General features: G+C 32.0%; 6 protein-coding genes across 7 annotated transcripts; 5 read left to right on the top strand and 1 right to left on the bottom strand.

The window, feature by feature from the left end:
- The first annotated feature begins 1,297 nt into the window (after positions 1-1,297).
- LOC127241909 (uncharacterized) lies at positions 1,298-2,641 on the top strand. The gene has a single exon (XM_051261178.1). The coding sequence runs from the start codon at positions 1,401-1,403 to the stop codon at positions 2,181-2,183; it is 783 nt and encodes a 260-aa protein (XP_051117135.1). The 5' UTR covers positions 1,298-1,400; the 3' UTR covers positions 2,184-2,641.
- Positions 2,642-9,513: 6,872 nt separating this feature from the next.
- On the top strand, positions 9,514-14,942 carry LOC127241998 (L-aspartate oxidase 2-a, chloroplastic). The gene is made up of 8 exons (XM_051261322.1): positions 9,514-9,759; positions 10,460-10,602; positions 10,721-11,075; positions 11,341-11,583; positions 11,803-11,859; positions 11,962-12,042; positions 13,085-13,146; positions 13,625-14,942. Exons 2-8 carry the CDS (start codon positions 10,469-10,471, stop codon positions 14,637-14,639), a joined length of 1,947 nt encoding a protein of 648 aa, XP_051117279.1. The 5' UTR covers positions 9,514-9,759; positions 10,460-10,468; the 3' UTR covers positions 14,640-14,942.
- A 168-nt stretch (positions 14,943-15,110) lies between these two features.
- On the top strand, positions 15,111-17,742 carry LOC127242000 (uncharacterized protein At4g28440-like). The gene is made up of 3 exons (XM_051261325.1): positions 15,111-15,328; positions 16,176-16,408; positions 17,247-17,742. The coding sequence occupies exons 2-3, from the start codon at positions 16,186-16,188 to the stop codon at positions 17,435-17,437; spliced, it is 414 nt and encodes a 137-aa protein (XP_051117282.1). The 5' UTR covers positions 15,111-15,328; positions 16,176-16,185; the 3' UTR covers positions 17,438-17,742.
- Positions 17,654-18,923, bottom strand: LOC127241999 (photosystem I assembly factor PSA3, chloroplastic). Its single transcript, XM_051261323.1, has 3 exons — positions 18,480-18,923; positions 18,209-18,373; positions 17,654-18,135 (listed from the first exon to the last, which is right to left on the bottom strand). The coding sequence occupies exons 1-3, from the start codon at positions 18,849-18,851 to the stop codon at positions 17,809-17,811; spliced, it is 864 nt and encodes a 287-aa protein (XP_051117280.1). The 5' UTR covers positions 18,852-18,923; the 3' UTR covers positions 17,654-17,808.
- Positions 18,924-19,626: 703 nt separating this feature from the next.
- On the top strand, positions 19,627-21,472 carry LOC127242203 (uncharacterized). 2 transcript variants are annotated; one of them, XM_051261657.1, is made up of 2 exons: positions 19,627-20,610; positions 21,132-21,472. In XM_051261657.1, the coding sequence occupies exon 1, from the start codon at positions 20,147-20,149 to the stop codon at positions 20,606-20,608; it is 462 nt and encodes a 153-aa protein (XP_051117614.1). In that variant the 5' UTR covers positions 19,627-20,146; the 3' UTR covers positions 20,609-20,610; positions 21,132-21,472. The 2 variants fall into 2 exon arrangements, with proteins under 2 accessions (XP_051117614.1, XP_051117613.1); XM_051261656.1 differs by lacking the exon at positions 21,132-21,472 and adding an exon at positions 20,858-21,075 and having other exon boundaries at positions 19,628-20,610.
- A 3,430-nt stretch (positions 21,473-24,902) lies between these two features.
- LOC127241922 (uncharacterized) lies at positions 24,903-26,632 on the top strand. Its single transcript, XM_051261195.1, has 2 exons — positions 24,903-25,048; positions 25,852-26,632. The coding sequence occupies exon 2, from the start codon at positions 25,857-25,859 to the stop codon at positions 26,412-26,414; it is 558 nt and encodes a 185-aa protein (XP_051117152.1). The 5' UTR covers positions 24,903-25,048; positions 25,852-25,856; the 3' UTR covers positions 26,415-26,632.
- The last annotated feature ends 825 nt before the right edge of the window (positions 26,633-27,457 follow it).

Raw genomic sequence — 27,457 nt, 5'->3', positions numbered from 1 at the left:
CTTTTTGACTGGTCAAACAGCTAAAAACTGTTCAATAAGCTAAAAGCTCTTCAAAAAGCTATTTGCCAAACACCCCCTTTAAGTAGATGAAATTTTGATTTTTAATCATCATTACCTTAAGGGTGTGTTTGTTTGGAGGTTTGGATTTTGAATTGGGATTTGAATAGTAAAAATTTTGAATTTGAATAGTTGTATGATATGATATAAATAGGGTTTGATGTAATGTTTTGAATGTAAAATTGATTTTTAGTATAATATAAAAAATAAAAAATAGGTGTTTGATTTGATGTTTTTGGGGGAAAAAAATTGAATAAATAGTAGAAATCCACCAAAATCCTTCAAACAAACACACCCTAAAAAGAAAACATATGTAAATTTTGGATGACTCCACGTCTTACTTATCACACATTGTTCGTCTATTATGATTTTATTTTATTATATTTAGTTTGCAGACTATTATATCTAACAGAAAATTTACTTGCACTCGACAAGTAGTGACTATAGATTTCCACGTTATAATATACTATATATATTCAATGCAAATTTTATACTTAAAGCAAAATAATTTTACATGATAAATATAAGTTGACATAATTTACTATTTTTATTGTTATTTTTGGTAATATGAAACCACAATCGTTACTCTTTAACGTAGGTTAGGCAAATCTTCTAGTAGAATGTAATATTATAATTCTATACGAGGACATGTGTTGTCATGGGTGTGCTGTACTGCTTCTAGAAAGTCTGCAATATTAGTTTTGGTCATGGAATCAAGCAGCCTTAGATTCCTATCATCTTATTATAATTTATATCATCTATTCAATGATTTTTTTCCCAAGTCAATATATAATATGTTCAATTTTTATAAAGGTGAGGTCCAACTAGTGCACGTTCAATGGAAATTCCATGCAAAATTTTTAATAGAAAATCTTACTTATAATCCAATAATTTATTTATTTATTTTTTGATGATATGGAAATTGCACTGGGTAAGTGCCCACAGGACTTATAACCTCACAGTCACAAATTCAACTCTACGTCATCAGATCATTCCTTATCCTTACTGTTACAGGAGGATCCAATAATTTATTTTATTTCATTTTCGCAAGGATCATTATTTATTTCATTTTATTTTATTTTACTTAAATGGAATACGTATGTAGTGGCGTTGGCGCGTGCGTGACACTTGGACGCACACGTGTAGGTGACCGCACCAATCGTGTGAGCCAAGAAAGAATGGCGCACCACTCTCACATCGACCTTCAAGAAGGTCTTCTCACCGTATAAAAAGGCAATGCAGCCTCACAGAAACCATAACACTCGTCCCTCGTGTTGCATCTGAACTACGTCTCTCTTAGAGTTTCTTCACTTTTTTTTTCTCTCAACCTAAATTATAGCTTCATGAATAACCATCAAGAGGATGCTTGCATCTGCCCCAGCTTTAACAGCTATACGTCGGATAGGTTGGCCGAAATCGCCGTCAGAGTCGGCGCGGAGGAGTCTAGCAACGCCGCCGGAGATGAGGATTTTCAGTTTGCGTTGGTGAGAGAAGATAGTGAGGTTTTGGCTGAGGAATTGTTCTGCGATGGCCAGATCGGACCGTATTTTCCTATATTTAATCGCGATCTTTTGATAGGCGACGGAAGCGAGGAAAGGAAGAGCTACGAGAATGAGCAGGTTGAGTCGAGTACTCCGATTCCGTTAGGTAAGCTTTTTATTGAAGAGGATAACGAGCGTGATAATCCTCTGTCGTGTTCGTCGTCGGAAGCCGATGAGTTGGAGCAGATTCCAGCGGGAACGTACTGCGTTTGGAGGCCGAAATTGGCCGATTCGCCTGTACCGAATCAGTGTAAGAAGAGCAAGTCGACTGGATCGTCGTCGAGGGGGTGGAGAATTCGAGATTTGTTACGGCGGAGCAACAGCGACGGCAAGGACAGTTTCGTTTTCCTGACTCCGAAGCACCGGGAACACAAACAGGATAAATTGATACAATCTTCAAAAACCTCAATCAGTAAAGGATTACGCTCCGTCTCCGGATCTCCGTCGCCACACGAGACGTTTTATGTACAGAATAGAGCGATTAAGGAAGGAGAGAAGAAGAAATCATATCTACCGTACCGGCAAGACCTCGTCGGTTTTTTCGCTAATGCCAACGGCTTGCGCAGGAGCTTCCCACACCTCTAGGCTTCGTCGTAGGAGTGTTGTACGTTTTGCTTCATCGGTGGTACGTCAACCGGTAACACCTCTGTTCATTTTCTACAAATCAGTAATTAATGAGTAGATTCACGGTTGTTAATGCGCACTCTGTTCGAAATTGGGCTGTTCCTGTGTTCTTTTCCTTGTGCTTCCTGCCTGGAATTATAAATTCGTATCTACAACCAAACAGAGTGATAATTATTAGAAATAAATCATGTGCGGCGATGGATTGAAAAATGCGCGAGCATTGAGTGGTAGTTTCATTGCTGTTTCCGATGAAGGTCGGTGGAATTGCTGAAATGTAAATGAAAATTTGTTGCGGTAGTTTCTAGGTCTATTTTTTTTTTTATATTTATTAGGTTTGGTTACACTTACAAGTGTTGATTAATTCATATATCTTCACTTCTTTCGGATGATACGGCGAATAATATTATTTTTTATCCAAATTCATTTGATTTGTTCTTATCTAAAATTCTAGATTCTCTCTATTGGATTGTAATTATATTTTAATGCTATCAGAAAAATCCAGTTAGATGTATCTGGATTATCTTTGATGAAATTGAGAGCTGATTTAAATGGTGAATTGTTTAATGATTATATTTAGATTAACGATGGTTATGAATAATTGTATTTAGAATATATTAATGTACAATTTTATTTTATTTTATTCTTTTGAAGAGATGATCTTATTGAAGGTTGTTGGGTGGTGTATACATCTGGGCAATGGCTCGATTCGTGTATATTAAATGGGTCAAATCATTAACTTTAATCTGATCGTTTGTTTATTGAGAAATAGTTTTATTGGAGTTAATGGTTCATTATTTTTTAATGTGTTTTTTTTAAAAAAAAATTAAAATATTAAAATAAACATAATTATTAAATCTAAGGGTGTGTTTGTTTGAGGGATTTATTTGGATTTTCACTATTCATCCTATTTTTTCTCCCCAAAAACATCAAATCAAACACCTATTTTTTATTTTTTATATTATACTAAAAATCAATTTTACATTCAAAACATCACATCAATACCTATTTATATCACATCATACAACTATTCAAATTCAAAATTTTTACTATTCAAATCTCAATCCAAAATCCAAACCCCCAAACAAACACACCTAAATAAAAATATTTATTTTATTTTATTTTTATAATAAATAATATGCAGATAAAGTCGTACTAAAAAAATAAAAGAACCAAATTGATAGGCCATAGGTAGGTGACTAGGTGTAGGCGTAAGAGGCAACGAGTGTAGTTTTATTTAAGCCGCGGGGGAAAGGAAGTTGACTGCCACTAGGATGTCTTTATGTGTTTGTTTGGAGTTTTATAAGTTTTTTTACTATTTATATTTTAAATAAATCGTGATAAAAATTTTTCTTTATTATTATTATTATTATTATTATTATTATTATTATAACATATATAAATAGTGTGTTCAATCTAACCACTAGAAAGTAAAACATATGTTTTAAGACCAAATAATCTTTTCATCAAATTTTGCAAATCATACAGAATTTGTAGTTTTTATAAAAGCACGCTAAGTTTTATCAAAAAATAATTAAAACTAAAAAATACGAATCGTCGCGATTTTATTTTATTTTTATTTTTATATTTTCATATCACCCGATGGAAGCACACTACCTATTTCGTAATTCATAATCATAACATACACATTTTTTGTTAGCTAAAAAAATCACACAAATATTATTTAATTTATTTAAAACTTATTGACAGTGCATCACAAATTCATTATGCATTTTCAACTTATTGATCACTCTAATGGCATTGCTTGTATGTAATTTCGGAATTTGAATTAGATAAATATTTAATAAGATTTTAGAAATAAAAATAAATTTCAATATAATATTTTAAATGAATAAAAAAATATTTAGTATATAATTAGTAACGAGTTCTTATTTAATTCCAAATATTTGTTTACATTTTTTTATTTTTCCTATTCAAATGGGCCTATGAGTTTGGGCCTATTAGGGCTTATATTGATGCCCATGCACTCAAAATGAGTAAGGGTGTACTTCTAATAAGGTTTTTTTTTTGAAACTTTGTCCTGATTTTAAAAATAATACTAATATTTTATAACTTAACGAATGTATAATAATAAACATTTCAATAATATCATAAATATAATATTTTTATAAATAAAAAATATGTTTACAATATACCATAAATACTAAATTCCATTTAGATAAAGAATTTTTAAATACTTTTTGAATTTTTAAATTTCAATTAATATTTAATGTAATATTTTATAATAAAAAAAGATTTAAGAATATATTTTAAAAATTAAATAATACCAAAATTTTAAAAATATTTTAAACATAACCTACAATTTATAATTTATCTATTAGCAATAGATAAAAAAAATTATGAAAAAATAATATTACCTCCTTCCTAAAAATGTGTCCACTATCTTTATGAATACATAGAAAGATATCAGAGTATGTAAATGTAGTTCTCTTTTCGTCCACAAATTAATGTCTTTTGACGTTGAATAAATATTGTCCTACTTTTTTTTTTTTTTAAACACAAATTTTATATTTTTACTTTTCATTTATTTATTACTTTCCATCCCTACGGTACAATTAAGAACAAATTTGTCAATTCATAACAAAAAACAATCACCTAAAAAACTGTGCAAATATACTTTAAAATAATAGAAATTGGACGGATGAAGTATTTAAAATCGATTTAATATAATATTTTGAAATAAATAAACATTGACATAATCGTTAAATAAAACTTCTAATATATATATTTTTAAATGAAATAAAGACAAACAAATCTATCCAATTATGACTTTGAATAACGCAATAAAAAAAAAAAAAATTCTTTCATAATAATAAAAATAATTATTATTGATGGCAATGGACAATTGGACAGCTTTGTGATTTATGACTTGACTCTTCATGGCAGCCATATCTAACCCATCCCCCACACACACCAAATATAACTTTTATTTAAAGGTTTATATTAAAAAAATATTGTTTTTTTTATATAAAATACTACTACATCTACTATTTTTTTCCCCTATTCTATCACTTTTTTTTTTTTTTATAATTATTTCAAAATATATTATAGCATAATCTTTTCTTTCTAATTATTTAGGTTATAGTAATAATTACATATTTCGGTGTTATTTAAAAAAATTATTTTTCCATATAGGTTAATTATGCTGCAATATCTAAGCACGGAAGAAAAGAATAGTATTTTAGTATAAAAATTAGATAAATAAAAAATAAAATAAAATTTTTTAATTAAAAAATTGATAATAATGTGGTGGGCTAGTAGAAAAATAAATTAATTATTATTTATTAATATACGAATAATAAAATTATGAATAAATATTATAAATAAATTATGTATAAATTTGATAGACAATTTTTGAAAAAATTGTGTTATAATATTTAATTTTGTGGTCAATGGTACCACCACAATAAAAACTCAATTTCATTTTGAACTAATTGTTCTTTTTTGTTTATTGACACATACATAAAGTTACACATACATGTGATTGGTTGCAACTTGCAAGCTCTAATGGGTGTGCTTGAAACTAAATGTTATATTGGTAAATACTCCCTCCCTCCCGCGAGGAATAACCTTTTTATTATGGACACAATTTTTTCAGGTAGTGTAAATTAGTAAATTATTAATAATAATTTATAATATTAGTTTATTATCTTTTATATGAATAATATTATTGACATTTTAAAAAATTTTAAGATTATATCTCGAAAAAATATATGCAATATAGATATCATTCTGTAGATAAAAAATAAATTTATTTATTTATCATTACTATAAATTAGTTTTATAAAAAATAAAAAGTTTTAAATATAGATATAAAAATCATGTTAATTGAGGAGAAAGATATAAATAAAGGAGTTTTGAGTGGGTCCAAATTTAATTAAATTGATTTATATTTGTTAAGTATATTTAAGATTGATAAAGTTACAAAAATAAAAATTAGTCATATTTTGTGGGATTTTAAAAAAAGAAAAATGGATCATCTGTGCAGGACGGAGAGAGTAATATTTTCTCTCTCATCTTATTTTATTTTATTTTTTTCTCGTGGCATAAAAATAATTTTCTTTTTACAATAAAAAAATTATATTACTATTTTTGCATTATTATTTTTTTTTACTATTATCACCAATCAAAAATAAATTTTATATTAAAGTTCGTGTCAAAACATTTACGTACATTTTTAGTTGAATGAGGGAGCAAGATTTTATATAATTTATCAAAAAAATATATTTTGAATGTTTAAAAATTATGCTTAATAAATTATACTCACTATAAATGTTATTTTATTGAAAATAAAATTAATATAAATTAATTTATATACAGAGGGAGTGTAGATTAAGCATTTTTTTTCATGTATAATAATTTTTATTGATTTAAGAGAAATAAGAAAATAAATTAGAAGTGGATTACATTTTAAAAAATTATATAAGAAAATAGTTATACCAATATATATATATATATATGTGATAATTGAGTTTTATTTATCATTTTGATTTGATTTTCTTTTTCATATAAAGTATAAAGTATTACGTTCGTAATATAAAAAAATAATATTTTATATTTTAATGTTGACTTTTGTGAAGATAAAATATATTACTTCCGTCTAGTTAAAAAAATATACATAATTCTATTTTGGAACGTCCAATTACAAAGTAAATATTTTATTAAATACCTAATTTTTTTTCCACAAATACCTTTATTTTACACCGCATTATTACTTTTACACCAAAAAATAAAGACAAAAATGTTATTACACTACTTTTAACTACCCACTATAATGAAAATAATATTATTTCTTAAACATTACGCCAAAAGTAAATGTTTACTTTGTGGGTGGACGGAAGAAGTATATATTATGAACGATGTCGAAAAAAAAAAACAGAAACAAAGCTTTAATATTTTTAATGCGTTGATCTGAAAATCAATTTTGCCCCGAAAAATATGAGTTTTGATGGTAACTCGACATGAATTTTCGATGGTATGCAAAAACAAAAAAACAAAAAAAAAAAAACGTTAAAGACAAATTGAAAAGCAAAAAACTAATGAAATATAAAATAAATTTATCAACATAATATATATATAAAAAAAAAAAACATGTAATCAATTTGGTTGTGTTCTTCCAATTTTTTTCCTCTCACACATTTGTCCAAAAATATTAATGTATCATATATATTCTTTACTTTTATATTACCTTCTCATATCTTATATAGAAAAATATTCATTCAAATTATTTTACAAAATAAATATATCCACTATTAAAAAAAAAATCAATAATTAAAAAAATGCGGACAAACCTATTATCAAACAAACCTTAAACGTATCTTTGGTTTTCATTTTTGTTTATCATTTGTATTTACATGGAGTAATAATTTAATTTAATATTTTATAAAAATAAAAAGAACATTCTATATAACTAGTTCGAACAGCATTTTTTAAATAACTAGACATCTAACCAACTGCCATTATGCCTTGACGTGGACGTCATCTTCAGTACCACCTTGTTTATTTAAACTAATAAAGCAACCATTAATAAAAATTTAGGATGCATTTTGTTTTATGAAATAATTTTAAATAATATATATATTTTTTTTATATAAAATGTAAAAATTAATAAATATGTTCGATATAAAATATGTATAAATATATATACTCATTCGATCTATATTTATATATTCATTTATTTTTTATATATAATTTTAGAAATATTAGTATTATATTGAAATGTAGTAGAAATAAAAGTAAAAAGAAGTTAACGGTAACGATATTTATGTAATATATTGTAAATTGAAAATATATTTGTAATGTTAGATAGATAGTACAATTACAATTATTATTATGAGAAAGACCAAAATAAAAAAATAGATAAATTATTAAGAGATAAAAAAAAAATATATTTTTAAAAAAACAGGTCGTTGATTATGTTTAGATAAATATTTTTCAAAATTTTAAATTGTTGTAATTATAAGACATATAAAATAATGGAACCACATATTTATATATATTTATTAATTTGTGGTCGTAACTATTTAAGCGAGGATACAGTTGGTCGTTGGTGGGTTGGACCGGCGATTTGACTACGACACTCCCACTGTGAAGATTTGTGCCTCTTTCTTCTCGGGAGGGGATCCTTTGGCCCCAATTCACATAAATTGAAATTATATACATCATATATATATATATATATATGATATATTTTTTCGTTTCAATTTAAATAAATTTTTTAAAATTTAGTAGTAGATTAATAAATAATTATATTTAATTAATTAATAAAAATATATAATTTAATTATATATGTAATAATATGTTTATAATTTAATAAAAAAATTAAAAATATTTTGATATTAATATATAATTATTTTTATTATAATAAAAAATAAGTACTTTTTGAATATAACGAGTTAAGTGGTTGAGAGTTTTGCCGTCATACTACACTTTCATTTTTGTTTCAAAATTGAATATTAATTTAAAATTTTATTTAAATAATATTTTATGTTTGATATTTTATAAGAAAATTTAATGTATTTTTATTAAAAACTATACATAATAAATATTACTCCCTCCGTCTGCTTTGAAAATTTACATTTACTTTTGGTGCTGTGTTTAAGAATTAATAGTATTTTAATTATAGTGAATAGTTAAAAGTAGTGTAATGACATTTTTGCCCTTACTTTTTTTTTTTGTGTGAAAGTAACGATGTGATGCAAAGTAAAGGTATTTGTGGAAAAAAATAGGCAATTGAATGAAATATTAACTTTGTAATTGGACGTCCCAAAAATAGAAATATGTAAATATTGTAAGTGGACAGATAATATTAATTTTGATTTGAAATGTTTAAAAAACAACTCTTTATTCTTTCCATTTTTGCTTTCCATTTTTGCTAGTTTTTATGATTATTAATAATGTTAATAATTGTATTTAGAAAAGGAAATTATAAAATAAAGGTGTGTTCGGTTGAGAGATTTGGACAAAATCTCCCTATTCATCCAAAATTTTTCTCCCAAAAATATCAAATCAAATACCTATTTTTTATTTTTTATATTATATTAAAAATCAATTTTACATTCAAAACATCACATCATCACCTATTTATATCACATCATAAAACTATTCAAATTCAAAAGTTTTACTATTCAAATCGCAACTTAAAATCCAAACTTAAATCTTATTAATATATATATATAGTATATTTTGACTATTTTAAAAGCTTTCCATATAACTTTAAATAATAGCACAAATTTGTGACGGCTGTAAAAAGCGCATCTATAAATATAAGAAAAAGAAGAGGAGCAAAAATGGACGGAGGAGGCTGAGGGTGTGCTTCTGCAATTTCCGAAACACGGAAGGCTGTGGTGCATCGGAACTCTCGGCTACCTCCGCTCCTCTCGTTTCTAAAGATTGATTGCGAGTTGGCCTAATCTCGAGAGATTCTGGCTATTCCTGATTACTCGCGTCGCCTTCGTGGATAAAGAGTCGCGATTCGAGACCTGTTCTGATCCTGTACTGACTTTGATTTTTGACTAAGGTACTGCGAAGAATTCGACTGCGTGTGCATTGTTATGATACCAAATGCATAGTTTGCGTTTTATTTGGGTGATTAGAGGAGCCTGGGTTGGATTTAGCATATTAGGAAACTCGAGGTTCCGTATAAGGCTGAATGACTGGTGCTTTCTGATGTGAATTTGTGCTTTCTTTTGCCTGAGGTTTGGGGTTGTTGGTTTGTCCATTCCAGAACTTGTTTCATTCTGTTTTTCTGTTGTCAGGATTTTCTTTTGTTTGTATTTGCGTTGGCCTTTGTTTGTTTGCACGTGGTGATTGTATTATTGCATCAGCCTTCTTTTGCTAGAAAGTTGAATCTAGTAGAGGAGCTAAATGAAGTAAAGTTCAAATTTATATTTGGCTTTTCTGCTGTTCCATCCTAGTCAACGACAGTGCATGAGTTTTTGAACAATCTGTTATCTTTTGACTTTTGGTAAACCTAAATTGCTTCATATTTTTGGAGTTTTTTGGATTCACAAAATAGTTTAATACGGAGGACCCCAGAATTATTGAATGGAGAAATACCTTAATGGACTCCACCTAACCCTGACTTGCCTTCATTTCCTTGAACATATTCTAATTGGTTTCCTACTAGCTATAGAAAATGTATGCTGTGTTAAGTACTATTTGTAAGTAGCTCTTCAGGTAACAAGTAAATGTATATATATATATATATTTTTTATCAGAAAACGTAAATGGCAACAAGTGTAGCTTTTGGAAGTGGACTTCTGCATTTTAAAGAAAAATTCAACAGTGGGCAGGGATGCAAACTGGATTCTTTGATTCACAATGTAGCTGTTTCAAAATGCTTGCATAAGGAGCTATCTTGGTATGTATAGCAACTTTCTGAATTGATGTTATCAAGATTAAATCCAAGTTCAATGAGTTTAAAGTAACATCTCCTACAATATATAATTGCCACTGATAACTGATGATGTACTTCTCAGGTCTCATGGGGTCTCCCAAATCCTCCGGGTCCATAGAAGTAAGCATTTGTATCCTCAAATCAATGAGGATCGGAAGAAAAGCAAGGCAAAAATCTCATCATGCTTGGGGGATGATTATACAAAATATTTTGATTTTTCTGTTATTGGAAGTGGAGTGGCTGGCCTTCGTTATGCCCTTGAGGTTGCAAAACATGGAACCGTTGCGGTGATAACCAAGGCTGAGCCCCATGATTGCAACACCAACTATGCTCAGGGTGGTGTGAGTGCGGTGCTGTGCCCATCAGATTCAGTGGAGAGTCATATGCACGATACAATTGTAGCCGGTGCTTATCTATGCGATGAAGAGACTGTTCGAGTAAGTGATTACTTTGATGTTTATGTATGTAGACTAGACACTATCAGTACCTCTGTTTTTCATGCTCTGTCAAAACATTCCTCATCATACACTATCATATTATATTTTTTCTATGTTTTTGCAACACATATAATTGGTTGGTTGTTTCTCAAATTTAAATTTAAGATAATGGATGTATTTCATTGGGTTTTGGGTCAGAACAAATTTTAATTGAGATTGGAAACAGAAGTGCTTTAAGCTTCATTACACATTTTATAATTGCCAGGTAGTTTGTACTGAAGGACCTGAAAGAATAAAAGAATTGATTGCTATGGGTGCTTCATTTGATCATGGTGAGGATGGGAATTTGCACTTGGCTAGGGAAGGGGGTCATTCCCATCATAGAATTGTACATGCTGCAGATATGACCGGCCGGGAAATTGAGAGGGCTTTGCTGGAAGCAGTCCGAAAGGACCCAAACATTTTTGTGTTTGAGCACCATTTTGCGATAGATTTACTAACTTACCAGGTTTTCTCTCAAGTCCTGTGACTTATGTGTTAATTTATTTGTTTTGTAATCTCAACTTGGCATTACATCAACCTGGTTCCGATATTTTGGCGCCAATGAAAAATCTCATGACAAAAGCAGTTTAATGTAATCTGAAATGGAACTATTGACGCTAGAATAGAAAGTTGAAATCTGATCTTGTATTATATAGCTAACGTAATAATGCTTGATGTAGTGCAGGATGGTTCTGACAATGCATGCTATGGTGTTGACTGTTTGAATAAAGAGACACAAGAGGTAAGAAATCGAGTCTAGCTTTAAGGCTTTTTTATAGTTTCTACTTTCTAGACGATTTTCTATAGCCTAATGACCTTCCTATTGATCCCTTTTGAAACTCAGATGGTGAGGTTCTTCTCAAAGGTAACTTTACTTGCATCAGGTGGAGCCGGACATATCTATCCAAGTACCACCAATCCTCCGGTATGACGATAAGTGAATGCATGCTTATTTATACATATGCACATTTATGATTGTACACTACATGCAATCAGAAACCACATAGATCAATTTAAATTTCAATTTAGATCAAAAGCTTGCACATGAAATTATTTTTGCTTATTGCAGCATTAATTTTAAGGCTCTCAACACACAGAGATACACATGCATAAATTATATAATGTGCTCAATGGTGCCAACTTATATTAGTATTTGTTGAATCAATTAATTAAGTATAAAAAACAATATATAGGTTACAACAGCTTGCTTCAACTCTTAATCAATGATTAAAGTTCTTTGTTTTGTCCTTTTCTTTTCTTAAGGAAAGTGAGAAGTCGCATTGCTATTATTGTTTTTGCTATCCTTACTTGGTTAGTTGTGATAATCATTTATATATTTATTATAGAAAGAATATCCCCAACAAGAAATGAATTTTGCTCTATTGTCAAGAGATGATAAGGTTTTGCAGTAATTAAAGAGAGTCTGAAAAATCAAGAAATGAATTACGGCCATAAAGAGAGACATTAATATTTGAAAAAGGATGGTCATGTTTAGGATAGATACTGCAGGCATACTCCATTTTATGTTCACTTCATTTAAGTTCATCGTGGATTATTATTGGTTCCCTTCTCCATAGTAATTGAAGCTATATTTCTAATAGACATTTGTCTCCAATCTGCAGCTATATAACTAGACGAAGATTATTGCCTCCAATCTGGAAACTACTTGATAATTTAAACTTAGGCTATATTACCTTAGACTGCAACTCCCGCTATAGTCTTTTGAGCTCAGCACAGTATTTCATTTTTGACCCACATGGGTTCTTAAGTTTGAGCCGCAATATGTGTTCACGTCTCTTTCTGCATCGGATCAATGTTTCTTAGATTAAAATTCCTGATTAGCTTAGGCAGAAGCTCTACAATTTCCAAGTCTGTATGTCATCAATCGATTCATATGCAATTGGAGAAACAAATTTTACTTTTTTTCCAATACCATAATACAAATGGGCTGTAAATATATTTTGTAGGTGGCCACTGGAGATGGAATTGCTATGGCGCATCGAGCTCAAGCCATTATTTCAAATATGGAGTAAGCTCTCTGAATATACTCACATTTATAAACGCATCTTATTATTTCAGGGAACTTTATTCAATGTTGTCGAGCATGAAATCGTTTGTCATGAGATAAATATTACTATAAATTGTTGGTTACAGATATTAAAACTAGATTGAGAGTGATTTTGTCTTATGAACATCCCAATTAACTTATTTGGCAACTGAACTGTAATTAAATTTAAATTTACTTAACCTTTGATGCTATTAATAACTATTTCATAATGGCTAGTAGTAGGAACATAAACTATCGAAACCAAAGCATGTCTTCCTATCGCTTACCTCTTGTATGTGTCCTCAAGGTTACAAAAATTAAACATTTTCCTTTCGTTTTATTGTTATTTTGTGCATACCTTTTTCATTTATTCCGACTTTCCTATTTGGCTGGACTCGTCATTCGTTAACTGGTCTTGTTCGAAATTTCTGTGATTTATGTGGTAAACATATTCTGCCAGGTTTGTACAGTTCCATCCAACTGCTTTGGCTGATTCAGGGCTTCCTCTGAAGCCAAAACAGGCTTGGGAAAACGCCTTTCTGATAACCGAAGCCGTGCGAGGAGATGGAGGCATACTCTACAACTTAGGCAGGGAGAGGTTCATGCCAACGTACGACGAGAGGGCCGAGCTTGCCCCGAGGGATGTCGTAGCAAGAAGCATAGACGACCAACTCAAAAAGCGCAATGAGAAGTACGTGCTTCTCGACATCAGCCACAAGCCCCGAGAAGAGATTCTCACACATTTCCCCAACATCGCCGCCGAGTGTCTCAACTACGGCCTCGACATCACCCAGCAGCCGATCCCGGTAGTCCCTGCAGCTCATTACATGTGCGGCGGAGTCCGCGCCGGCCTCCAAGGCGAAACAAACATCAGAGGCCTCTACGTTGCCGGCGAAGTTGCCTGCACCGGATTACACGGAGCAAACCGACTCGCCAGCAACTCTCTCCTCGAGGCGCTCGTCTTCGCTCGACGAGCCGTGCAGCCTTCCGTCGACCACATGCGCACCTCCAAGCTCGACCCCAAAGCTTCCCAGTCGTGGGCGCGGCCTATTGTCCTCAACTCCCTCGGAAACATCCCTCTGTACAACATCATCTGGAGAACCAAAGAGGTGCGGCGACAGCTGCAGTCGATCATGTGGGAGTACGTGGGGATTGTCCGATCCACGACTCGGCTGCAGACTGCGGAAAAGATGATCGGAGATCTTGAGCTCGAATGGGAAGCTCACTTGTTCCAGCAAGGGTGGGAACCGACAATGGTGACGCTCGAAGCTTGTGAGATGAGAAACCTCTTCTGCTGCGCCAAATTGGTCGTCAGCAGCGCTCTCGCCAGGCACGAGAGCCGTGGGCTTCACTACACCATCGACTTCCCACATGTCGAAGAAAGCAAGAGGCTCCCGACAATCATCCTCCCCAGTTCGCCTGTAAGTAACCGGACATGGAGCTCGAGGCAGCTCCACAAGCTACATTCTTGTTAGAATCCGGCTCGGCTCGATTCGGCTCCGTTCTTCCTGCCATAGCTTCTGGCAGGTAAGCTTTAGTAATGCATTTTTACTACTGCTGCTTGCAATTTCTTGGTAGTGTGTTTGTATGTGTAGGATTTGTATGATATGATATTTTTGGGTCCAATAATTCTTTGCTAACTAGGTTGTTGCTCCTTTGCCATACAAAATTGCAATGGAGTTCAAATTGGTGATTATTATGGGCATACTTTTGTATCCTGTTGAGTCAAGTTTAGAGTCACAGGGAAACTTAAATTTAAAAAAAATGATTTTGTTTGTTGTAGTAATTTTATTTTACGGTTATTTTTGTTTTCTAATTGTTGTATTTTGTACTAATTAAAGGCCCGCATAGTGTAAGATATCCAAAAATGGCATATAAAGAAGGCCCATAAAGTTGGGTGGGCCTATATTTTGAATTTTTGGGCTAGTTAAAATCTATACATGTAAAATAGGCGGGCTCATCATAAAGCCCGTCGCGATGACACGTGTCGGCCCGGCCCAATGGATGAGATCCGCCGAGGAGTCGTGGAAAATCGACGATTGAAAAACTTAACGAACTGCTGTTCAAAACCGACTTCGACGCGTCACCAAAAATTCACAAATTCATTCCTGCCTCAAAAATTCGAAGTGAATTATTTGCTCTCGATCTGTCCGCAGTTGCCAAGGTAATGTGATCCATCGTTTCTCAGATGCCTTTGCTAATTTATACAGTAATGATGTATCTGTATACTTTGATTTGTTTTGTATTATCTCGTTACGGCCTAAATTAGGGTTTCGACAATTTTGTTTTTCTTGTTTCTGCTGCTTCTCTATTATTGCGAACGGAATCGGTCACGGCTTCAGCTTTGAAACAATTTCTTCTTATATTTTTCGCCGGTGTTTATATGTGATTTTCGACGAAATTTATGATCATTAAATTTTCCCCATGATTTTGTTTTGAAAGTTTGTTTTTGTTGACGATGAACTGATTCTGATTTCAGTACATTTTTCTTACGGTTTGACAAAATGACAGAATCTACGTGAGTATACTCGTTGCTGGATTTGATCTTCTAAAATATCTGAGATAGCAAATTTCTCACTAGTTATTCGTTCAAAAAAATGACATAAAAAATCTATAGAATACACTAATTGTGTTTATCTAGTATTTTTGTTGTGAGACATTGTAATAGTTTAAATATTATAGGTAACAATGTTTTGTGAGTTTTTCTCGACTTTTATTGATACATGTATATATTGTATATTGTATATTGTATATTATACTTATATTGTTTTTTGGTATTATTAGAGAATCATGTAGGAATAAAATATTAAATGAACACACGTGTATGATATTTTTGGAAGTTTTGGAGGATTTTTATAGCGGAAATGTTAGTAGTTGATTGGATGTTCTGAATAGAAATGTATATTTGATGCAATATTTTTTCAAAACGGTGGCAACAATGATAGTGCCAAAAGTGATATTTTGGTGTATGCATAAGGAACCTAACTATGTCTAATAAATTAAATTTGTAGGTTTGATTAAATGGCTGAAGCAAAATCAGCAAAGAGGAAGCCAGTTTTCATAAAAGCTGATCAGCTAAGCCCCGGTACAAATGGACACAATCTTGTAGTCAAGGTTTTGAGTTCCAAGATGGTGATGCAAAAGGGCAGGCCAGATGGGATTCCAGGTCGTCCTATGCGAATCGCCGAGTGTCTTGTAGGAGACGACACCGGCACAATTTTGTTTACTGCCCGCAACGAGCAAGGTAAATGTGGCGTGAGTATCATCTATCTATTGATCTAGTAACGTTACGAAATTCTTTTATTTGGTATTCGGAATATGGTTCAATGATGTGCAGCAAGCTTTATATCATGATAATTTGATTGTTTTATAAGCTAGTATGCTAATTTTCAGAATATTCGAAAGCCGTTAAGACAGAATATGATTATTCAATTGTTTTATAAGTTGGTATGTCATTTTTCAGAAATAATCGAGGCTTCATTTAGACAAAATATACCCTGGTAATTCGATTATTTTATGAGTTATTATGTTAATTATTAGAAATAGTTGAGACTTCGGTTAGACAAAATATATCATGATAATTTTATGAGTTAGTATGATATTTTTGAGAAATAGTCGAGACTCCGTTTAGACAATATATCATATGATAATTCGATTGTTAATATGTTAATTTTGAGAAATAGAGACTTCATTTGGACAGAATATATCATGATAATTCTATTCTTTTATAAGTTAATAATGTTAATTATTATAAATATTCGAGGCTCTGTTTAGGTGGAATATATCATGATAATTTGATTATTTTATAAATTAGTAGATTCATTTTCATGAACAGTCGAGACTCGATTTAGATAGAATATATAATGATAATTTGATTTTTTTTTAGGTTAGTATATTAATTTTCAGAAATAGTTGAGACTCCGTTTAGATAGAAGTGTTGGAAGCGTGTTTAAGTTTCAGAAAATTTCAAGAATCGCAAAAAAATTTGAACATTTGGTGTATAAATATTTTGTAAGAAAAAAATAATTTGATGATATATTTTCTGTAAAATATTACTGTTGATTCTTTTAACTATTCTACAGTTGACATAATGAAGCCCGATGCCACCGTGATTTTGAGAAATGCCAAAATCGACATGTTCAAAGGATCGATGAGGCTTGCTGTGGATAAATGGGGACGTGTAGAAGTAACCGAACCCGCCAAGTTCACCGTCAAAGAAGACAACAATCTCTCTCTGGTCGAATACGAATTAGTCAATGTCGTCGAGGAGTGAAAAAGGCGCAAGTAATTACCCTCTCTTTATGCTTGATGGTGGAGAAAATAAAGTCTAAAAAATGGATCTTGGTTAGAAGATTACAAGGTGATCATAACTAAATTGTTTAGCCAAGACCCTCTATTAGGGCTGAAGCATCTTTAAGCCCATTGCTATGGATGAGAGGTTCTATCGATATCCAGACGCAACAAGACAGGGTAAAATCATATTCAGATGTGGTATGTATGTTCATAATATTATATATATATGCGATCAAATGTTTGCAAAACCAGCTTTTGCTATAACATGATTGTTGAAATTATACATACCTGTGTTCATTTGAATTGATATAAATTTTTGATACATGCCGTGGTTTTGAGGTTTTGATTCGATCATCGGTTGAAATCGCCACCTTTCTTGAGAAATTCCAAGTCCTTCATTTGCAGATCAACTGCTTCTTTGGGGAGAGGTTTGCCGTCGGGAATCTTCACATTATCACTTCCATCTGCAACTCTTTTTGCCTTCTCCTTCACCATCCTGTCCATCTCCTTCCTTCCCACGCTCGGGAACACAGCGCAGAGAATGGTGGCTATTAGTTTCTCGTCCTCTTCTTCTATCAGATCTCTACCGAAGCAGCACACGTGGATTGCTTCCAGAGCTTTCTCTGCTCGGATTTCCATCGGAATGTTTGGCGCCGGAGATCTCAGTTTTGCTCGCCTCTGTTGGAGAATACAACAGTTAGTTTACAGATCATGAACACGAGGCTTGTGTTTTTTTTTTTTGATAACTTACCTCTCGCGATTCGTTCATCATAGCGACGAATGTTTCCTCCTCGAATTCAATGTCGTCGGAGATTCGAAGCCTTGCAACTCCTTCGAGAATTTCTTCAGATTTCAGCAGACCAGCGCCGACGGCGGCTAGCCAACAGCAAAGCAGCACATACAGAGGATCTCCGGCCTGTTCCTCAAAATTAAACCTAATTTCAATTCAGTAGCTCCTACACATGGCTTCAAAGTTCAATCGAAACATATACTGTGAAGAAGACAATACTCAGAGAAATTACCTTGCCGCGTCGATCCTGAAACTCGAAAAAAGCCATGGAATCATTCACGGAGCACCGCTTCCCCACTCTCCTTCTGAACTCTGCAAAATCAATAATATCTCCTCCGACGCCTCCTTCGTCGCTGAAAATCCTCGCCACTAGTCCAACCACCGGAAGCGAACCGATTATCTTACTCGCGAGTCCGGAAATGGAGTTGGAATCTTCCATATAACCTCGAACCACGCCATTGCTGCCCTTCCGGCGTCTCCGGGGAGATGTGCAGATCCGGCGCAGGAAAAGGAGAGAACATGAGCTTGGCTTCCAACCGACTGCGCAGATTTCGGAGGAGGAACACGAACAGAGATTGGGTTGGAATGAAGAAATCACCGCCATTGCAGGAAATGGAGTTCGTCGCTGATGGCGGTTCAATTCTGGCCTCTCGTTTGAAGGTAAGGTACGTAACAGGTATACGTTAAACGTTAGTTAATCCTTTCATTTAATTGGGCCACGGAAAGCCCAACTAGGTGGGCCTCGTTTTTGCCATGCCAATTTATCCACTTATGGATTTACAATTTACAATGTTTTAATTCCTAAGCTAATTTAATATTTTAAAATTTAAAATTCAATTTATAAAATTAATCTGAACAAAAATTTATACACCTTTCCGGTCAAATGTATAGTTCTTCTTCTTTTTTTTTTTTTCTTTTTTTTTTAAGTATTTTATTGATAACTAAAATGTATAAGAATATTTTGATGCATTTTGTTTGTTTGTTTTTTTGATTTATGTATAAAATGGTGATATGTGTATAAGTGTATTAGCATATTAATAAATTATATAAATGAACGAAATCTTTGTATTGATGTGAAAATATTTTGACTATGATAAAAAAATACTATATATTAACGAGGCTGATTTTATCATATGTTTTATTTTTTGAATTTTTGAATATTGGTTTTTGTATTGTATTTTGGTCTGTTTTTTTTTTTGTTAGAACAAATTAATATAATTTTTTTTTATAAAATTAATATATTACGTGTATTTATTTATTTTATACTATTTATATAATTTTATATAGTTCCTATAATATGTTTTTATAAAACAAGTACATCCTTTATAAATAAGAACATCGCATGATGTCCGGTGGTCGAAGATTCCTCGATAATATATTGTATTTGGATATTATTATAGATAATGTTGACTTAATTTTTAAATTATTTAGGATCGAAAAATTATTTAGAATGCATTTCGAAGAGTAACAATTAATAATTACAATAATAATAAAATAAGATTTAGTATGATTAAATCAATGTCCACATGACCATACTAAACATTCATCCTAATTAGCAAATAATTTAAATTAAAAATGATTATTAGGATTCCATCCAACGTTATAATCATATTGTCGATACAGCATAGAATGTAATGGCAACCAATTAATGATTTGCCACGTCAGGAGACCGTTAGCCATTGCTTTACACCTTGCCTACCTGCAACTTCCTCTTTCTGTGAATTATTGCTTTCTTTTTCAGTCGCGACGGTCACCGGGACTACCGGCTTTATCCGGTAACCGTAACAACTGTATTTCGTATCTATATATATTTGAGAGGAAGAAGTAAAAAGAGGAATTAGGGTTCATCAGGGAGAGGGTTGGTATTTTTCCCTCGCCGATCGATTTCGATTCCGCGGAATGGCAATGGAAATTCAAGCTACAGCCGCGGAATTCTTGCCTAGGGCGGAAGAATCGAGCGATGAATCGCCGGAAACGACGTCGTTCAGCCGCCATTGTTGTTGCTTCGGGAGATTCAAATCGCGGAAGTCAGTTTGGGAGCGAATCTCGGCGTCGGAAATGGAGGCGGAGAGCGGCGACGGAGGCTGGTGGCGTGGCGTTGTGAAGGCGTTGAAAAAGGTGAGAGAAATGTCGGAGCTCGCTGCTGGTCCGAAGTGGAAGACGTTTCTCCGGCGGTTCAACAGAACGGATAGTTACCGGTCGAGGATGGGGAAATTCCAGTACGATCCGTCGAGTTACGCGCTGAATTTCGACGAGGGGGAAGTGAAGGAGGATAGGTTTCATCGAGACTTCTCCGCGCGGTATGCGGCGGTTAATTTGCAGAGCAATCTGTTGAAGAAGGAGACGACTCTCTCCATTTGAAGGTTAGGTGCTAACGTGCATCGATTGATGAGTTTGATTTCTTCATCTTCTATCATATAAACAATTATACACAATCACACACATATACAAATCCATATTTTCTGAAAATGCATAGAAATTCATTCATTATCAATTTCTTCATCTTTTGATTCATTTTCAAAGGAAGAACTGTGACTATACACTTATTATCAATTTCTTCATCTTTTTATTCATTTTCAAGGAAGAATTGTGACTTAACACTGCTTACAGTTTCTCTGATATCCTGAGCGCAATCTCTTGATCCTGAACAAATCATATCATGATATTTGTAATTGGAAGAATCCTCTTCAAATTTTTAGCCAGTGGTGTAGAAATTCATTATATATTTCTCTTCTTCTAAACCGATATACTTGATTACCCGACAATGTTCTTCAAGCTACATATACAAACAGTAAATGTAGTTAGTACTTTGATTGATTGGTTATTCTTTCTTGAAATTCTTCTGAGAATGGTGTTTGACTTCATGGTTCAAATTGGATCAAAGATGAGGAAAGAAAGACAAGCCGGAGTCTGCAACGCACGCGCCGCCAACAGCGGCGCGTGAGTACTGCCTGCAGACACGCGGCCGAGAATCCATTCATCTTCACGGCCCAATTCTTATTTCCAACCTGAATATTTGGGCTTTATTTACTTATTTATTTTAGGGCTGGCAGAATCGGGCCGACCCGGTTTATTATTCTGGGCCGACCCGAGTCCATTTAAAATGGATCACCAATACGGAGCGTTTGAAGTTGTGCCGGGTTGGCCTATTATTGTTTTTAAATAATTTTTTGATTTATTGTTATCTTAAAAAAAAATAATTAATTAATATGACGACAATTTGGATTTAGAGTTTGGACGAACAGGATGAGTTGATGACAATTATATTACTTATGCTATATGGTTGTTGGTATATTTAAATTTAAAATTTATTATTATTTTTTTAACTTTTTAATATATATATTATATATATATATTTTAGAGTCACAAAATATACAACCGAACGAGCATGTGATATTTGTATGGTCAATAAGCATCCACACCATATACATATATACATAAGAATAATAACTTACAAGACATTATTGCTTTGCTGTACAGTTTAATTTTAATAAAGGGGTGGGATATCATGCTTAAAACATAATATTCAGCTGCTTTTGCTTATATTAATTTAGGGTTGCTTCTGCTTATATTAATTTAGGGGTATAAAAGTAATTTACTTAGAAATAATTTATGTAATTATCTTTTTTTTTTTTTTTTCTTCGTGTGTAGCTATTTTTTTTTTCTTTTGTAATTTCAACACTGCACAAAAAAAAATATAATCTTTTAACATAATTTTGAGTAAGATCGATAAAGACGAGCAAAATTTATTTGTTATTATTCCAAACTCAATAAATTTCTCAAAAAGCAACGGAGACATCGAATAAATAAAATTTTCAGATATTTCATCTCCTTCGCTCAACAACTTGTTTTTTTTCATAATTTTTCAAAATCTATACAACAACCAAATATCAAAATCTCGTTTGCATCTATTAAAAATTTGAATAATATACATTAGCGATCGTCATTATATCAAAATATATAAATTACTGTCAATTAAAATAAATTAGCATCTTGAATTTAACATTTACGTATGCATATGAATCATTCCACACTATATTATACAACTCGATACAAAACTCAACATTCCTTAAAATATGTGACAACATTTTAATAATCAATAGACAACATATTGTTTGACGTTTTTTAACATCTGATATAAATATGATCAATTGAATGAAATACAATGAAATTAACAAAAATTTATAATTTTTATTATGAGTATGTACATAATAGGAGGTTGTAGTATGGATTAAGATCAAGAAAAATTTCAGAATTCATTATTGTATAAAAATACTTATATTATTGTTAATTAAAAATTTTAGCACATCGTTCAATTGAATTTAGCATTTGCATGTTCATGATAAAACATTTCATATTACGGTTATATACTACTTGATACAACAATTAACATTTTCTAAAATGTATTACAACATTTTATTATTCAATAGACAACATATTGTTTGATATTTTTCAGCATATAATATAAACATGATTAATTGATTGACATACGATGTAATTAACAAAACCAGATGTTGCTTACAATCTATAGTGTACGTATGCATATAATAGGGATTTGCAGTTAAGTTTAAGATGCATAAAAAATTCAGCATTTATTGTTACATAAAAATACTCAGATTTTTGTTAATTAAAATAAATCAACATTTTATTAATTGATTTCAGCATGTATACGTGCATGAAAGAACATTTTATACCATATTACTCAGCACGACAACGGCCGTCGACATATACTTTTTCAATACTCTTCCGATCAATATCACTACCCTTCTTCCACAATCGCCGCCGCCCTTCGCTCAATCCTCCCATACTACTTGAACGGAAATTATCACTCACAATCGCATAGCTCAACACCAACGATCCACCATCCACCACCAATGACTTTCCACCAATCAACCAAGCCCACACACACTCTCGGAGAATAGAGATCACCGTTAGGACAACGACGATGACAGCGACAACAACAGCGTAGACGACAGCAGTGGCAATAGCGACAGCGTAGGCGATAACAGTGGCCCTAAAAAATTTGAATTAAATAAAATATTTTACACCAAAAAATCAATTTTACCCTTATTTAATCTGCACCATAAATTTTATATCAAAATTAATTAATGGATAAAATTAAATCAATACCTGACGGAGGGATCCACATCCTTTAATAAAACTATTGAATCAAATACCAAATCATTAATCAAAATATCACACTCAATAATTAGTTATCTTAAAAAAAAAAAAAAAAAAGTTAGACAAACCCATAATGATTCAATGTATTTATAATTCAATTTTAACATATTTACACTATAAATCACAATTCAATGATACATTGATATATTTATATGATTTTGACATATTTTATGTATTCTTCTAATTCTATAATTGTCTTGCATGAGTTATTATAATCATCATCATCATTATTATTTCATATAAATAACTTTCAAATAAATTAAACCCATCATACAAATTTTATTATGGTACCAAAAAAGGGTCCATTGGTAGGCTAGAAAATTTGCAATTTAGATTAGTTTTCCAATGCACTTTTTTATTTCTTACAAGCAACATTTCTTACACACTTGTCCAATAAAGATCTATTTTTGTTTGCCTTGATTTATCACTACCAAAAAATCTTTCTTCCCTTCAAAATTGGCCACACATTCTAGCCATTCACACCATAAATCATTGTCCTCATTATAATAAAAATACGTATTGTTAGTTTATAATTACAAAATGTTATATACAAATATGTTATGCATTAAAATTAATTTTTATATACATTGTGTAATATTATACTATGTATTGTTAGTTCATATATTGTATTTGTATTATATTAATATAATTGACATACTGCTAATAATAATATAGTATAGCGTTTGTTAGCATATTACTTACGGTTCAATACAATGCTAAATTTTAAATTCAGCACTCCGTCAGACTGATTATATTAAAAACAATATATAAATGAAGTCTAAATAAATATTTGTTCACACTATTTGACGTGAGATATTAATATGTAATTGGTCATGTCTAATAATTGAATGCAGCTTAATTTTTTAGCCTATAAATTAAAGCAATAAGGTAAATATTCTTAAAAAAACTCATGTACGAGATAAGATCAAAAGAGGATTATGATAGATTTTAAATTCCACCCACTTTACCAACTTAATCATTTTTTCTTAGTTAATTTTTTTTTAGGGCGTGTTTGCTTTGGAGTTTGAATTTTGAGTCGAGATTTGAATAGTAAAAATTTTGAATTTGAATAGTTGTATGATGTAATATAAATAGACGTTGATGTGATGTTTTGAACGTAAACTTGATTTTTAGTATAATATAAAAAATAAAAAATAAATGTTTAATTTGATATTTTTAAAGAAAAAAAAAATAAATAGTTCATTCGGGAGAGAATCCCCCAAACAGACAGTATCCTTTACGCGCATACTTTATTTTATTTATTTATTTTTATCGAGTAATTATTTTTGTAACGTAATAAAATTATATTGATAATATTATTGTAATAATAGATAAGATATAATTTATTTTTTTTTGAATATTTTAATGATTTTGGGATTATGAATTGCGTCATGCACAAACTTTTGGGGTCAAAGTGTGAGAATTGATTTTATACGGACCTTTTTATAAAATTTGATCAGTTGAAAAAGGGCAGCAAATTTGAAAACCACCCAGTGTAATTTCCGTCGGAGGCAGATTGGTTCTTTCTTCTCCCAGTTGAAGAGAAGACACTGTGAGGGGAAGCTCTTCGACGCATAAACTGACTACGGCGGGAGCAATTTCTTTTGCAGTAATTTGTAGGTGTGTGTCGATTAGCTTTGCCGTCGTTCTGATGCATTGCGAGCAAAATTAATTTTCTGACGGGAATTTTTTTTGATGTTAAAAGTTAGTTCACATCTCGATCAACTGCTGTAGTTTCTTAACTTTTGGTTGAAGTTTTAATAACGAATTTCGAGTTCTAGTTTCGATTTTAGGGCATGGGTAATTTACAGATTTCTGTTGGGGAAATTGGGAGATAAGTGACTGAATTTTTTGAAGTGATTGGAAAACTTTGGGATGTGATCTCTGCCGAGCTAGCAGCTCTGGAATGATATTCTTTCAATGGCAGATTTAGTGATGTTAATAATACTAATATGATGTTAATCGATTCTAAATGTTGCTTTGAATGCTCAAGTGTATTATGCAGTTACTTTTGTACTCCTACGTTTCGAAAAAACTACCCATAGATCTTTGTCATTTTGCCTTGAATGGGCTCTAACTTAACTGGTACATCTGTACTTCTGATGATTTTTGTTTGTTTGTTTATGTCTATTTTTAACTGCTGGGATTGAATTTTGCTTCCTGAGTTGCTGTCATAGATGCAATTAGGTTTGGTTGTTTATGGGTTTTCTTTGTTTTTATGTGTCTCTGGTGGTTTTATTTATATTCCAATGATTTAATTGGTGCTTGTATATTTGTAGCACTTTTATTATTGTTTTTCCTGTTTGATTGTGCATATATATATTTTCTTTTTTCTATTTGTTATTGTGTTTCAGAATCTTTATAGTTCATTTTGTAATTTTCTTGATCATTCTGGTGTTGGTTTTTCTTGAAACATATTATAGAGACAATGTCCCAAGGCTATGCAATTGAGCTTTACTTTGATCGTGCGCTTGAGAATCAGGTTTTGAAGGCCTGGAATGTGCTGGCTCGACGGCATATTAGCACTCAGCTCATTGAAATTGAATCAAGACCTCACCTTACCTTGTTTTCGAGCCCTTCAGCTGATATTACCAAACTAGAGAATATCCTAAGAAATTTAGCATCGAAGCAAGAACCTTTGTCTTTGAGCTTCTCTTCAATTGGAAGCCTCCCAAATGAAAACAATGTCCTGTTTCTTGGCCCAACCCCATCATTGTCTCTCCTCCAATTTCATTCACAGTTGTGCGATGCAATGAGAAAAGAGGGTATTGAACTTGGGGATGAGTACCGTCCAGATCAATGGATTCCTCACTCACTTGTGGCTGAAGAAGTGCCAAAGACTCGAATGGGAGAAGCATTTACTGTTTTACGGGATTTGAAGCTTCCAGTTAGCGGATATGGAATGGAGATATCATTGATTGAGTACCCTCCTGCTCGTGAACTCTTTTCTTTTGCGCTGGGTGCTCATCATGTTAGTGAGGTTTAAGGCACTCTCTTGAATTGTGCTGAAGTAGCTTGTTCTGTCAATTGTTTTTATTTTCCTATGCTTCTAAAAACTGATTGTAGATTATAAGGATGTCGCCTATATATCAAATTATCATTTATTGGAGATGGCCATTGTGTGAATCTTATCTTTTCTGCCAAATTGTATCCTCAAACAGGAATTGTACTGTTTATATGATAAATTGTGCTGTTTGTCATTTACCCAGTTCTCTGGATGATTCTGCAGTATTATGAGATGTGGTTATAATGTGTTAAAGCTTCGTTCGTTTGTTACTCTTGATGCTGTGTATTTTATTGCTTCATTTATTTATTTGTTTTTGTAATGTCAAATTCTTAATCAATGTATATGTAAATCATGTGTACCAATGTGTTGTACATGGTTTAGAATTGGAAGGCAATTACACAAGATCTATTATAAGAATATGGAATCAACTCTCGTGATACTTTATTATCTGATTTTGGGACCATTTAAACATATTGTTTGACGATCCATGTATACACACCTTAAAGTAGGAAAAAAAATTGGAACTTCGATTGAAATTGGAGGGATTCATTGACGATGTCAAATTTAAAGAAGGATATGATGATAGTTGATTCTCAGATAAGCAAGAGGATACCTGGAACCCCAGAATGGTGAAAGTAAGTGGTCTGCTCCAAAGGTACCCCAATTTTAACCTAAATTATAAATTTCTTGGAGGTCTAAGGGTTATTTGTGGTAGTTTGAATGTGAAAGTTGAGTGTCAGATTTTCCTAGGCTTCTCATGGTGAAAAATACCAGGTCTTTATTGATTATTTTTTTGGGTTCCGGATTATAGAATGCATCATGAAATGTTTTTAGAGTTCTTCATTGTTTGCAAGAGGCTTGATGAATGCTCCAAGAGAAACATGCTCTCTATTATTGGAATCTGACTAAAATTCGAAGCTTCAAGATTTATGTATTTTTCTATTTGTGTTGGTCTTGTTTCCAGAAGAGGAAGAATGAACAAATGTATAACGGGGCTTACACAAACGTGTTTGAAAACTGAT

This window comes from Andrographis paniculata, unplaced genomic scaffold (genome assembly GCF_009805555.1).
Source record: "Andrographis paniculata isolate CXL003 unplaced genomic scaffold, ASM980555v1 Contig86END, whole genome shotgun sequence".
NCBI classification, from domain to species: Eukaryota; Viridiplantae; Streptophyta; class Magnoliopsida; order Lamiales; family Acanthaceae; genus Andrographis; species Andrographis paniculata.
Note: the sequence above shows the minus strand (reverse complement) of the source record. Positions and strands in the feature narration are given on the sequence as shown.

Excerpts from the sequence above, each read along its gene's own strand:
- LOC127241909 (XM_051261178.1), top strand. The coding sequence starts at position 1,401 with ATGAATAACCATCAAGAGGATGCTTGCATCTGCCCCAGCTTTAACAGC.
- LOC127241998 (XM_051261322.1), top strand. The coding sequence starts at position 10,469 with ATGGCAACAAGTGTAGCTTTTGGAAGTGGACTTCTGCATTTTAAAGAA. Across the intron at positions 11,860-11,961 it reads TGAATAAAGAGACACAAGAG|ATGGTGAGGTTCTTCTCAAA; the intron begins GTAAGAAATCGA and ends TTTGAAACTCAG. Across the intron at positions 12,043-13,084 it reads CAAGTACCACCAATCCTCCG|GTGGCCACTGGAGATGGAAT; the intron begins GTATGACGATAA and ends TATATTTTGTAG.
- LOC127242000 (XM_051261325.1), top strand. The coding sequence starts at position 16,186 with ATGGCTGAAGCAAAATCAGCAAAGAGGAAGCCAGTTTTCATAAAAGCT. Across the intron at positions 16,409-17,246 it reads TACTGCCCGCAACGAGCAAG|TTGACATAATGAAGCCCGAT; the intron begins GTAAATGTGGCG and ends ACTATTCTACAG.
- LOC127241999 (XM_051261323.1), bottom strand. The coding sequence starts at position 18,851 with ATGGCGGTGATTTCTTCATTCCAACCCAATCTCTGTTCGTGTTCCTCC. Across the intron at positions 18,374-18,479 it reads TTCAGGATCGACGCGGCAAG|GCCGGAGATCCTCTGTATGT; the intron begins GTAATTTCTCTG and ends TTTGAGGAACAG. Across the intron at positions 18,136-18,208 it reads TGATGAACGAATCGCGAGAG|AGGCGAGCAAAACTGAGATC; the intron begins GTAAGTTATCAA and ends ATTCTCCAACAG.
- LOC127242203 (XM_051261657.1), top strand. The coding sequence starts at position 20,147 with ATGGCAATGGAAATTCAAGCTACAGCCGCGGAATTCTTGCCTAGGGCG.
- LOC127241922 (XM_051261195.1), top strand. The coding sequence starts at position 25,857 with ATGTCCCAAGGCTATGCAATTGAGCTTTACTTTGATCGTGCGCTTGAG.